Here is a 14,128-nt window from a genome sequence, read left to right on the forward strand (position 1 = left end):
GTGACATCTACTTTTTATTTATACTAAATCTAATGTACTGAATATAAAGATATGGCATATAAAATATTATTTGTCTCTACAAGAAACAAAATACCATAAATGAAAACACATATTAGTTCATTTAATGTATTTGTTACCTTCACATCTGAGGTATCTCTTTGGCTGTTTCTCCAAGACCTGGCTACTGAAGAGAAGGTTCGATCTGGGTGGTCAAATTTCCCATCATTTGCATTTAGAAAGAATGTTGTAAAGGGCTCCTGTAGTCAATGAAATGAAGACAGATTAAGAAAACAGCAAAAGGAATCATGAAGCAGGTTTCTAATGAAATCCAAATTACTTTTTCAGATCAAAATAATTCATAAAGGAAGAACAAAAGAAAAATATGGCACTTTGTATTTATATTTATGCATGATTATCTGTACTGAATATCTTAGTACATTTATTGGTGCTAACACATTTTGCACACACAGATCCTGAGCTCTAGCAGGAGAGGTTATTTTATATATTCACTCTGCCGTAAATTTAATTATCCATCAGTGGCAGACCTATGTATTTAAGTTCTCATTCATGCTGGTTGTCTACTTCACTGCAACCATCGTAAACACTCTGTGTTATTTATATTACCGTTTTGTTTACCCTTTATAAGACAGTATGTCAAAATAAATCTTAAAAAAAACTCCTGCTTGGATTTTCTTTTTGTTTTCATTTAATTTAAAAGACCTCAGAAAGTTCCATTTTTCCTCCTGGTGGGCAGAATGTCTGTACTTAACATTTTGAGGCAGGCTACAGTTACAACTTTATCATTATTTAAGGGCAGTCAAATGTCAGCTACGATGTTTTTCCTGCTCAAAATATTCTTCATCTATATGCCAGGTTTTAAGAAAAGTATACAGAGTATACAATGCCTACAGAGGCACTCAGAGCTGAACTATTTAGAATTTTTATTTTTGCTAATCCTATCTTAAACCACACTTCCAATACTTATTAATGGAAGCAACTATTAAGTTTTGGGTAGGAAGAGCTCAAGTCTTTGACAGTCTGGAGAAGCCATTTTTATGTCACTGCTTTCCCCATAAGGGAAGGGTTTGACAGTGGACCAAATCCTTAATTTGAGCTGATTACTGAGATTACTGCCAACAACCTGGTTTTCCAGAACCATGCCATTAGCTCTCTGATTCAATTAATATTTGGCAATATGTCCACAAGGATGGAAACCATTTCTTCCTTTTCTCCAAAGTACTGTGGTGAGTGTTTGAAAAAGTTTTATTCCCTCCTTTAAATTCATGCCCAAATTTATTTCCATGTATGTCTGCTTATTTGGAAACTTCATTAATCCTCAAAGCAGTTCCTAATCACCAGATCATAATTCATATTATAGCATTACACAGCTACTATTTGAATTTTATTCTATATATCTGATATTTTGTTTCTGAAACTTTTGAACATATCAGGGGACTCTTGAAGAATTTTTGAGGGAATTATGTCCCATTATACACATTGTATTTAAATTATCCAGGATTATAGAAGACTAAAGTAGTTTAGTTTCAGTAGCATTTAACAACAGCTAAAAGATACATAAGGAAAGCATGGATGCAAAGCTATTGAAAGAATCCCAGACAAGGAGGAAGATGGAAGGCAAGGGAATTCCAATTTCAAGAGACCATTTTTTTAATCTAATTTTTCATCCTTATGTCTTCCCAATTACTCTTTTCTATCATATGCAACAGTCAACACAAACTACTTTATTTCAGAGAGAAATATTCCAAATTCCTATCTCTCTAGGAGAAGGAATTAGATATCTCTGTTATTGTTAACACAGTATGTTGGTACGTTAGAAGTAGCTTAAGGCAATTGTTTATATTTGAACAAAGATTTTTTTTTTTTTTTTTCCCAAGGGCCAATATCTTAACTTTCAGAGTACATACAATCATTTTCATTATAACAATTCCAGACATTCTACTACTTTCTATTTAAATTCTGGTTTTTTAATATATACTTTTTTTCTATAAAACATTGGGAATTTATTTTTAAAAGATACTTTCAAAACAATAGTCATCAATCTAAGAAATTTATTTTTGATACTACATAATTCCAATCAGAGAATGCCAATATGTGCTAATTAATTAATTAAAAATAAATAAATAGAAAACACCACAATATCATTTATTGTTGGAGTACTCTAACTCGCATTGCACAATAACTTTGGTTGCATTTATTATTATTGAAATAGGCAGTGCATAGCAAATGACAAAGAGGTTTATAAATTGAACAAAATATTAGAATTTAACAGTAGCTCAACCCGGAGAGGAGCATAAAAGTATCACAATGAACTGAAATGCTGAAAGAATATAAATTGTTTTATATTATATATATTTATATATGAACAGTTGGGGCTGCTCAAACTAAAGAAGAGATGGCCCGGGGTGACCTCATTGTGACCTTTCAGTACTTAAAGGGGACTTATAAAAAAAGATGGAGAGTGACTCTTTGCTCAATCAGATAATGGAAGAACAAGGGGAAATGTTTTTAAACTTAAAGAGGAGAGATTTAGATTAGAGATTAGGAGGAAATTCTTCACTCAGAGGGTGGGTGGTAAGGCACAGGAACAAGTTGCCCGGAAAGGTTGTGGATGCTCCATTCCTGTAGGTGTTCAAGACCAGGTTAGATGAGGCTCTGAGAACCTGTGCAGTGGGTAGCATCCCTACCTATGGCAGGGTGGTTGGAACTAGATGATCTTTAAGGTCCCTTCTAACCTGAGCCATTCTATGATTCTATGATATTTTACAGTGCTTCCAACAAGGAACTCCATGTAAAATACAAATGAAAAATGGTATTATTTAGATCCAGAGCTAACAAACTGAAGAAATATACACAGAGTTGGACTATGTCTGAAGGATTATTCACACTAAAATTCTATTATTATTATAATCGTAACTTAATATTTACATTAAATTCTGTTAACAACAGAATTATTTTCATTTTAACTCCATTTATCCCCCTCCCCCCGACAATCTGTGTTTATTTGCAATAGTAATCTTTGCAAATTATGACTTTGTTTCTAGTTTATTGATAAAGAAAAACTTTATAAGTTGTTTATCTGAGCGCAAACAATTCTGTCTCCTACCAGCTCTTGCCTAACACTCTTATTCTTTGTAAGATGTATAAGTTGTTGTGAATGCCATTGTGGTACTGTCTGTGGGTCACTGCTGAGGTTCTGAAATCAGAAGTAGCTGATGGATTAAAAAAAGCAGAAACCAGAAAAAAAATGATGCAATTACAATAAATTATGTAAAATTATTAATCCAAAATTCCATGACATTATTTTAAGCATCTGAGACAAATATACAAAAGCAATAAAATTAATAATCAAGGATTAAACCTTTAATAGTTGAGCACTACAGGGTGCCCTATTATGCTATCCTACTATGACCTGTTGTGCCTATCTTTTTGGATGTTTAATCCTTAGCAGCAATTTAGAGCTTTCACTAGCTTTATCTCAGACCTCTCACATAATTTGAAGGTTTTTTGTTTGTTTGTTTGTTTGTTTGTTTTTCCTCTGGAAAGTCAAGTGCTTATATCATATAGATACAATTCATATCTCATTCAATAGACTCATTTAAGTAGTGTTATTCTATGATACCGATTAGTCATTTCACGTAAAGGTTTTGTTGTTATGAAAGCTATAAAGCTGCACAATATTTTCAGTATAACCCCATCTCACTCATTCCTCATATTCTGAATAAAATTCACGCATTCTGCACTGCCAATGAGAAGTGAAATTCGTGGAATACTTGATTACAATGAATACAAGCTTTAGCTGTGGGAACAAGTAATTTTTCCATTCAACAGCACTTCTCTCTCTCCATTTCCCCTCTCACTACACATATTCCAATTGGAATCATTTATGGTGGGAGGAGGGGAGGGGAGAGTAAGGGATATGTCATTCTGAGACATCTTATGTTAAACAAAAATGTCTTTTCAGCCCTTTGTAAGAGTAGAAAAAGAGGTTATTTGGGGTTTTGTCAGAGTGATGTACACTTTTTATCTATCTGTGACTGTCCTGCTCTGGCTTACAGAACAGATTCAGGTTCACTTCAATCTATTTAAAAGAGGACCTAAAATCCTCCCCACCTTTGGTTAAGGCTTAATCATACATGACTCACAGTAAATCCAGGACTTCTTCTAACTTATACAGGTACTTAGTCATTCTAACAGAAACCAGAAACGAGCTGTCCTCTACAAACTTCTTGATCACCCCATTAGAGAATCATACTTTCTAATACTAATATTTCCAAAAAGATGTAACTAATTTATACAAACACAGTTTCTTCAACAGCAACCATCCAATTGCACCATAACTCTATCCTATTTCACCTGAAAAAAAAATTGAAAACAATACTGATATTCAATTTCCATGTGATTTAAGACAGAATTCCTTTTTCTGTCTACTTTTCTGTTTTCTTCAGTCTGCTTTTCAGGTAGAAAGCCACAAGGGTATATGGCATTCTGATGTACAATTCTTCGTTTTAACTATTCTGCAACTTCTTCCAACTTAAATACTCACTGGTCCAGATGGAAAACAAATGAAAAAAAAAAAAAAAAAAAGACTCATATCAGGTGGTAAGATAACATAACCACGAATATGGTTATGAATAGTTAGATATAATAAGATATATATATATATAAGAAATATACATAGAAATAATAGAACTTCATTTGTACAAAATAGAACAGTGCCAACATAATACAGCATCCCTTTCCAGATTACCTTTTATTCTGTTTGCTGGAGAAAGCCTGTGGATGATGTTGGCTTAGATTTCCCAATGAATAAGTAGAACCTTTTGGTTTATTTGACTGAGTTTCTTGGATTTATATCTAAACATGTGTGATGTGTAAAACTGTTTGATTCAGTAACACCTCAAAGGATGGGAAAGCAATATTATATAAATTCCAATGTTCTGTGTTACTTTTTATCACCTTTATTAACCTGACTGAACTGTATTAGTAGACAGTAGACTTTCACATTCAATATCTCTCTCTGTAAAGTAGGCATCTAGCTAATAATCTACTAATCAACTTAGGAAGAATGCTAATCACTCTTTAGAAACAGTTGATTTTAGATACAAACCTACTGTTTGGAGATCATTTGGGATTCATTTGTAATACTTGCATCAAATATTTCTAGGCAGTGGCTCAGTTTTTATGAAGCTAGCTAGAAGGTTGTTTCATGACTTTTCAAAATTCTGTAATGATGTAGTGTTCTTAAATGCACAAACTATTAGTTTAAATCAACATGTACAGGTTAATGATAAATAATAATTTCTGTTCACATATGAATGTGTGCATGACACATGTATGTGTGTTGGGGATGCTGTACAGAAGAAGAGTACATGCATTAGTCTTGCTTCGGGAGAATTTCAGGCTCAGCTGTAAAAACCTCAAGAGGGACTGTAACCAATCCGGAAAGGCCCAGTGGGGCTGAGCCATTTACTGTCCTAGAACTGCCTTCATTTTTCTCTTAGAGCTGTTGCAGAAGAGAATGGAGCACATCTAGCCTGGTACAAACGGGTCACAGAAAATACAAACAGAAGCTTTGCAGATGCAGTAGCATCTCATAGTATCTCATAACTACTTCAGTTAAGGATTACAGCCTATTCTATCAAATATAATGAAATGTGGAAGAAAAACACATTAGTAACAAATTGATTATGTTTGCTGTAATTATAAGTAGTCTCAACATATTATATGCTGAGCCAATGTGATATTTTTAAAAATGTAATGAAATAGGTCAATTCTAAAGATGAACTTTTTATGGACAATCTTAGTGCACAAACTAATTCAATTTTGAGAGAAAATTATACTTGCGGTGAAAAACAGATTAATGAAAAATTGCAGGCAGAGATTGATGATATCAGAATAATAACAGGACAGAACTGAGGCTAAGGTATAAAATGCCTTTTATAAAAGTAGCCTGGTATATTAGATAAAGGAAAGAAACAGAGGGACATATGAGACAGTAGGTCTAAGATTATCACAGAATCGACTCAGAAATATGTTTTGAAGTAATGTTTTGAAAAGAAATGACAGGAACCAGATTGCATTTGTCAAAGCCAAAAAAGCAAGATTCAAATATTTTCAAATATTTCAAATATTTCAAATATTCAAATATTCAAATATTTTAAAAATTGTGGTAATTAAAAAACTCAATATATATACACTTCAGAGAGGCTGAAACTACCTTTCTTACTGCAACAACTATTTCTTCCAATATAAAGGTTTAAGCATATAGTTTCTTCCCCTTAGATCTTCATTACTCTATACCATTTTGTTCTACTTCTATCTAGACTCATTCTGTGTAGTTTTTTTTATAGCTTTTTTGTGTCTTGTTGTTGTTGTTGTTTGTTTGTTTTCTTTTATTTTCTTTCATTTTCTCTCTTTCTTGTTTTCATTTTATTTCTTGGGTTACTCAGTCTTCTCCCAGCATTTTACTTTCCACTCTTGTCTTTCATTTTGTTGCCCCTTTCTGGCAAAAGCTCTCTTGTAACACATTTCTTCCCACAAATCTTCTCGAATCTCCTCAAATACTGAAAGTAATTTTCTGTCTGGATCTCTGCACCTCTCATTGGCACCTTCCTTTTTCTGGACTAGATTATAATTTATTTAAAAATGATAATTAAAAAAATCTTATATGGTCATCTTCACTAACTCATAGCAAAACACGACTGAAAAAAATTCTTGAGCAAGAAATCCTTCTTAAACCTCCAGAAATCTGACTTTTATCTATCAACTTCCCTTGCATAATCTTCTCCCTTAGGGGTTTTTTCTATTTTGTAGCCAAAAATCTCTCTATAAGGATCATGATGATTTTATAATCTCCATATCTATGATCTTTCACTGTGTCCTTAGAGACTTATTTTCAAATCTTTATTTTGGTTTTCCACATGAAGTCCTCTCCAGTCTTCTCAAGCATTTTTTTTTTTTTTTCTTTTTATGAGCTTTAAAGTTTTCCCACCCTTTCACTTCTGTGGTCTCCTCCCAGTAGGGATTGCTGTTCTTTGATGGTCACTTGTATTTAATTAAACTTCAAATATCTATCTAGATGTGCTCTTGTGTATCTTATGTATGCTCCTTAGATATTTTCACCTTCTTGGCACTATCTCACTTCCCTGGAAAGCACTATTTTTGCTTTTGTTTTCTGCTTTATGCTCTCACAATATACTGTTTGCTCCAACAAACATAATTTGTCAGATCTATATTGTGAGGTCATCAAGGCAGAGACCTTATTCTCTCACTCCTTTAGTGCAGGAAAGAAAAACAGTTAGAACACCTAAAGTACTACATAAACAACAGCAGTAAAAATGACACAGCATTAGCCTAATACAGGAAATGAATACTCCTTTGTGTGCTATATGTTCAGCCAGCAAGCAGACTTTTAGACCTAAGAATTTGCCGGTTAGCAAGAGGGGATCTTTTGTTGAATTCCAGCCAAAATTAATAGATAAACATGCAAATAAAACCACTATTTTTAATACACTTTAAGGGAACAAAGAAGCACATGTGAACCATAAAATGTATTCACAGTACATGAATAATTTAGCAGTCTTTAAAAGGAGTACAGTGATCACCCTGTATAGGAGTGTAATCAACATTTAGTTTCCCACGGGTTTAAGTAGTATATCCTGAACTCATAGACACATTAATTCTTCCCTTCCCTTCTTACCAGAACATGTCTAGGGAAGCTGAGATGAGTGATAATGCTTTGTGAAGCTATGTTTTGGTTGGTCGTGTGTGAAACGTGCTTACAATGCACCTTATATGACAGTTTTTTATTGACAGAGTGGAGTTCAAGTTCAGTAATTACACAGTGACTCAATTCTTCATGAATTCAGGTTTCTTTATGAAACCTTAAGTCTCTCATCAACACTCCCTTTTCTGTAATTCATTGTGTTAACACATCAAACAAATCCAGATTAATTCTATCTTTGTCTTTTTTTCCCCCTTCTCTAGGACTAATTCTGAAAGTGGGATTTAAGCATGAGATTTCTATAACTGAAATAGCAGTTTGAAGTTGGAATCTATATTTTTACATATATATATTATTTTATTTGAAAATTTTAAGCTATTAATTCATTATGAATCATAGTTCATTTGCAGAAAATATTACAGCATACTATTTTAATATAAAACTGTTACTATAATTTCCCTCTCAATCTAACACAATTTAATGTGATTTTTAATGAAAGATTTTTCTTTAAAGTTGTATGTATCTGTCTCTAGCTGAAAATAATAAATGAATATATGAATAATATCAATTTTGCATATTGTCTAGAAACTTTTTAGATTGATCTAATTTTGGATGGATACCTTCATCACATGTTTTACATGTCCTTATGCCACCACAATTAAATATATTTCAGGCTGTTTAGGTAAGAAGGACTTCCTGATCATTACAAATGAGTATACACAGTATACACAGAGAATCTGTGAGATTTTTAAGTTAATGAAGAACACAGAGATTTTGATAGGAAGGTACTTTCATTAATAAATCAAAATAGTGCTAAATGACAGAAGAGATGCTGTAGGTAAAGATGCTAATGAAAAGCAGGATCTAAAAATACTTACAATACGAACAAGCCAAGCCAATGTAGAAGTAGATGTAGAATAGTGGGTGTTGTAATGGTAAGGTGGAGTCTGATCATCTTCCCATGTCTCATAACGTTCTGCATAGAAGACGGCTCTCTTTGGATTCAAAGCACCAATAGGCTGCAAAGGGATGAGAGGTCAAACATTATCAGCTGAAGGGCAGCATGCCTGGTATGTCATAGGTTAATTCTACATTAAGATTCACTAAATATGAGATTCTGCAACCAAACTCATTCCACGTTGGAGTAATCCTTTCAGATTGCTGTAATTTTAGAATTTTATTTCAAAGGCTTTTTGTACTAAAAGTCTTATGACTTTCCTTATTTTAATTGACAAATATAAGTGATCCACATCTGCAAACTTTCAAGACCTTCTTGAAGTATGAGTTGTTTCCCAATTAATTCAGTAACATGTTCTGAAAATAAACTTCTAAAACTGCATTTAAAATGCATTGAGGCCAAACTAATATTTCTGTTGCTGTCATTCACCATAATCACACAGCTAATGAAAACTGACTTTTGCTCACACAGGATACTTTGTAATGCACAGTTCATGATGAAAAGATTTCACGCGGAACTGCTGATGGTGTCTGGTGATCCTAAGCAGAAATACTTAACCATGCATAACCCTGCAAGACTGGATCTACTTTCTGACTGAACAACACCAGGTTTTACTGAGAGAAACAAACAAGCTTTTTCTAAAAAAAATACAATTTGGAAATTATTCACAAATTCTGAGACCATTCTAAGCATAATTAACAGGCAATCTATATACATAAGGAAAAACAAAAATAAAATAAGACATTAGTAGGAACTGTTGGTTTTGACATGTCTACTAAGGTGATTATGCTTTTCTATGATTTTTAACCCACTTTTTTTTTTTTTTTTTTTTGATCTATTTGTTACTGTGTGATACGAAAGTGATACAAAAGACACTGGAATATGGAAAATACAATATGAAGTAAGGAAAACGTTGAAAGATATAAATACAAAGTGTTCTTAAAACTGTTTTGCCAGATGAGACAGTAGTAGTGTGCTTCTCTGTTACTATCTGCAAAGAATCTTCAGATTTAAGTTTTTGTAGTAAAATTAACCAAACACAAAGAGTTTAATACTTAGAGGAGAATACATTTCCACACCAAAGAGCTTACTACAATTTTAAATGATTGCTTGATTTGAATTTCTCAAAAATTCAGAGTAAGATTTTTTTTACTATAAATTCATATTATTAATGGAATTAAAACTTGAAAATAAACATATGCTCCAGAACTTTGACACATATCAAAATGCTAACAGGTATTCTTGTAATTCATTCCAGAGTACAATTTTGCTACTGAGTTAAAATCCAAGAAATTAAATACCAATATAAGGTTAAATCAGTGTGTTCCACTGTACTATGTATGTAACTGAACACTTCTAAAGCTACAGATATTTTATTCCTTCCGTGCTGTTATGTTTTTGAGATGTCTGTTAAAAAGGCTGACATAGAACTTGTTGTTTTCCAATTTTAGATATTATAGCTTGTTTTTAAGTAGCAGTGTTTGATGAAGTGTTACATTTATAAACACTATGATTTCAGTATTTTTCACATGAAACACTCTGGATGCTTAGTACTTTGCTGTGTTGTGGAGCTGTTAATAGCTTTCTCATACGTGTAAAATGTATGAGTAATCCCTATGGATCAGTGTTATCTGATGTAGATTGCACTGCAAGACCTCACAAAACATTCTTGAAAGGGAAGTAGGGGCCATTCCCTAACACTTTCCAGGCTTGTTTCCCAACTACTGGGAAAAAATAAATAAATAATTTAAAAAAAAATGCATTTTTGTTAGTTTCATTACATATCCTGTCACTCTGAGGAAACATGTAGGCATTATTACAGCACATAAGTTGCCAATACATAAAAATAATTGCTCAACTACTTTCTTGAAAGAGTAATTTAGCAAAAGGCATTCTTTTCCTACTCCACTGACAAACTGTGCAGATACATCTGCACTTCACTAAATTATACCAGGGTTCTGGGTTGCTCTGTGGACTGGATGGGACCTGCCGATACCACCCTCATCAAGACAGTCTGTATCCATGTCTCTAATAGAAAAAATTCCAGTCCCCAGCTGAACATTTCCAAAGCTAAAGCAGTAATTCACACTATAGTGTGTTTACAGGAAATGTTCACCCCCTGTGAGAAGGATATACAAATTGGTAAATGAGTCAGTGAGATAGTACTTTGTAATGGAAAAACATCCTGAGAATATATCTTCCCTCCACTGTGAAGGTGCATCTTACCCCATGCTACAGTGAGTTCTGAGGCTATGAGATACAGAGACATGATCTGTCATAATGTTATTGTACATATGTGCTTGAAAGCAGAGTAAAGAATGATATGGTGATTACAGCAAGATTGAAAGTCAAAAATACAGGCATTTCAGTATATATTTGAAACCGATCAGATGCCTTTCATCAGATAATTTCTGTGGTTTTGTTCTCCACTGTAAAATGATTACAGTGTTGAGAATGGTTGTGAAACATAACTAATTCTCAGTATCAATTACAAGATGTTTCATTTTGTATAACAGTAAAATATTGTTTTTAACGGTGATTTAACCCATAGGTTTAAAAAACATTATTAAATGTGCATATATATGTATTCAAGGAAAAGGTACTTTCTCTCAAGAGCTTGACAATTATTTCCTAAAGTCACATAAAATAGTAATGTAAATACAACATAATATTTTCAAGGTTCTTCAGAGATGTGTTATTTCAATTTAGAAGATAAAAGATATGTCATAAGATTGTACATTGCCATTGTTATGTGAAAGATGCCTGCACAAGTAGCTAAAATAACCTACTTTCAGAAAACATATGTTCATTTTATTAAATGATAAACCTAAAAATCTGTATTCTGAAGATTACCTTCATCCTCATCAAAATTCTTTTCGGAGTCAGAATCCATTTTTTCTTTCAATTTCTTTAGATTTCATTTGAAGGAAAATTATGAAACGCACAAAATATATGCTATTTACATGAAACATCATGGCAGTCATCCCTCTTCTTGCATAGTGTGGAAATTTTCATGTGAAAGGAAGGAAGGAAGGAAGGAAGGAAGGAAGGAAGGAAGGAAGGAAGGAGTCCCACCTTGACTTCTCTGGAGAGATACTGAATTGGATGAAGTAGTGATCTGGATAGTAGCCTGGGATTCAAGAGATACAGCTTTATTTCCACCATTCCACAAATATTTCTAGTGTTCCTGGGTAAACTGCTTAGGTATGACTACAGCTTGCAATACAAAGGTGTGCTAGAAGTCCCTGAGCTCCCTCTAGAATGGTTGGCATAGAAGCACAACCCTGTTTATACACAGGTGACAAATCTCAGTAGTGCGGCTGTAATACTGCCTAGGAAGCAGAGCTTGGAGTTGCACCATGCTCATACAACTTTCCAGCTTCTGGTTCAGAATTACACCAGTTCTCTTTGGCCTGCTGCAGATAAATACAGGAAACATCTGATCTTCCTCTTTGCCTTTTCTTGCAGGTGTAGAGGTTTCCTCTATAAGGCACTTCACACATTAATAGAATCAAATTAATCTCCTGATGTATGAAATCATACTCATTGAAAAAGCTAACTGAAAATGCTTAGGTCTCTTATTTTCTTTTGTTGTATAATTAAAAATCTTGCTGATTAACCTCAATTTGTGTGCACCAAATGAACAGACATTTTCTGCGAGAGGAAAATTAAATAAATAAAATAGCAAGTATGGGGTAAATCCAAAGAAGCCTGCCACTAGTTTCCTTAGTGGCTTTTCTTTTTCCCTAACATCTATGTAGCAAAATATTTTTGCCCAAAGCAACCAATAACAGTTCATTCTTCAGCAAAGACTAACCCATTTTTACTCTGATAAGGCACATGTGATGCTAGATTATAAATTCTACAATAAAGTTAGTCTCTCACATTCCTATGGATGAGACATTTCTGCTTTTGCTCTTTCAAAGGGTGTAGGGAATTTTGGTCACTTTTCCATAGCTGAATAGTGCCATTCTCAGCCCAGAAAGTCAACTAATACAGTTTTAAGCTGATACTACAGTTATAAAATACAGATAAATTCTAGATATGGAACTATCCATGCATCTTCATGTAATGGATGAAAATACTTTTATTTAAATTTCATTAAGATACACTTGCTGTGCAAACTAGTTAAAATTTCTTGCACAAAAAATACAAAGGCAAAGGTGAATCCATGTATTGTGTCCTGTACCTTAACCATAAGACTAGTACGGAAATTGAATTTGAGTCAAACAAATTATTCTGACCCTTAAATAAAAAGTTCTTTCTATAAAATTTTATAAAAAGCTTTTTCTAAATACAACATTTGCTTTTTTATTTAATGCAAAACAAAGCAAAAGTGTTTAAAGACTCTTACCAAATAATATAACTTTTCATAACAAGCTTTCATAATATAGTCTTAACTCCAATCATGCAAAACATCTCCCTCTATGACAGTTTCTATTCAGCCACTTCATGTCTGGTGTACTAAAAGCTGCTCTTTGAGTTTATTTTATGCTTCTTTTTCCATTTAAAAATAAAGTAAGTATTTACTTTAACATTAAAAACACACTGCTATTCATGTCACTCTTTTTTATCTGGCTAATCTCTTCAGACATCTGGCCTTTGAACCAGTGTATTGTCAATACAACTAGTGTTTATATCCAGTGGACATGTTATGCTAGCTCATGTAATATTTACTGTTTTGCCAGCTATCTTCATAGAACTATATTCTCTCATGAGAGCAGAACTGAATGCAGCATCCTATTTATCTGGCCACTGAAATATGTTGCTTATCTTGATTCTAATTCAGGCAGCAGCTACCTTATCTGTTTATCTTGTTTTCTAATGCACTGCACAAAATTGTAGTTGGATACAAAAGGAATCTTGAGCATGGGCTTATTTGGCTTTGGCTGAACACAGACAGCTTTTCTTGACTACTTGCTTTTATTGTTAAAAAAACAGCAACAGCAAACAGCAACCTTTAAGTAGGGCATCTCAGCATGGTACTTTAAAATTTAAAATAAATTCTAAATTTATCCACATTTTTAAACAGCTTTTCTTTGGCATATCAACCTCAAAATTATTAATTGACATGAGAGTTCTGGTAGATTCAAAGTATGAGAGTTTCACTCAGTAAATTAACTTTTTATTTAAGAAAATAAAATGCTTAATTGTGTGGCTTAAACTAAATGAGAATCAAACTAATTTTCTATCTAATAGTAGAGTTGCATGTGATAAAGAGAGAAGTTTCAGTTGCAGTTTTCATTTTTCCAGTGAGAGTGGTTCTTGATACCCATAAACTCCATCTCCATTCCATGGTATATGCATTTTGGAAGCATTAAGTGTGGTTTGCCTTGAAATATTCACACCTCGATGCATTCATTTGCATTATTACATTTAGAAGCCTTCGGGCTTTATCACTTCCTTTTCTTGAAATGGCACAGTAA

The 14,128-nt window shown here is 33.2% G+C and overlaps 1 protein-coding gene across 1 annotated transcript in view; it reads right to left on the reverse strand.

Annotated features, from left to right (window-relative positions):
- NBEA (neurobeachin) overlaps positions 1-14,128 on the reverse strand; it is a 527,091-nt gene that overhangs the window by 68,539 nt on the left and 444,424 nt on the right. Inside the window, exons 46-47 of the mRNA XM_035337838.1 lie at positions 8,623-8,763; positions 138-257 (exon numbers count right to left, since the gene is read on the reverse strand). Of these exons, the coding sequence (XP_035193729.1) occupies positions 138-257; positions 8,623-8,763 (261 nt within the window). The remainder of the gene's footprint in view (positions 1-137; positions 258-8,622; positions 8,764-14,128) is intronic.

Source organism: Oxyura jamaicensis, chromosome 1, assembly GCF_011077185.1.
Source record: "Oxyura jamaicensis isolate SHBP4307 breed ruddy duck chromosome 1, BPBGC_Ojam_1.0, whole genome shotgun sequence".
NCBI lineage: Eukaryota > Metazoa > Chordata > Aves > Anseriformes > Anatidae > Oxyura > Oxyura jamaicensis.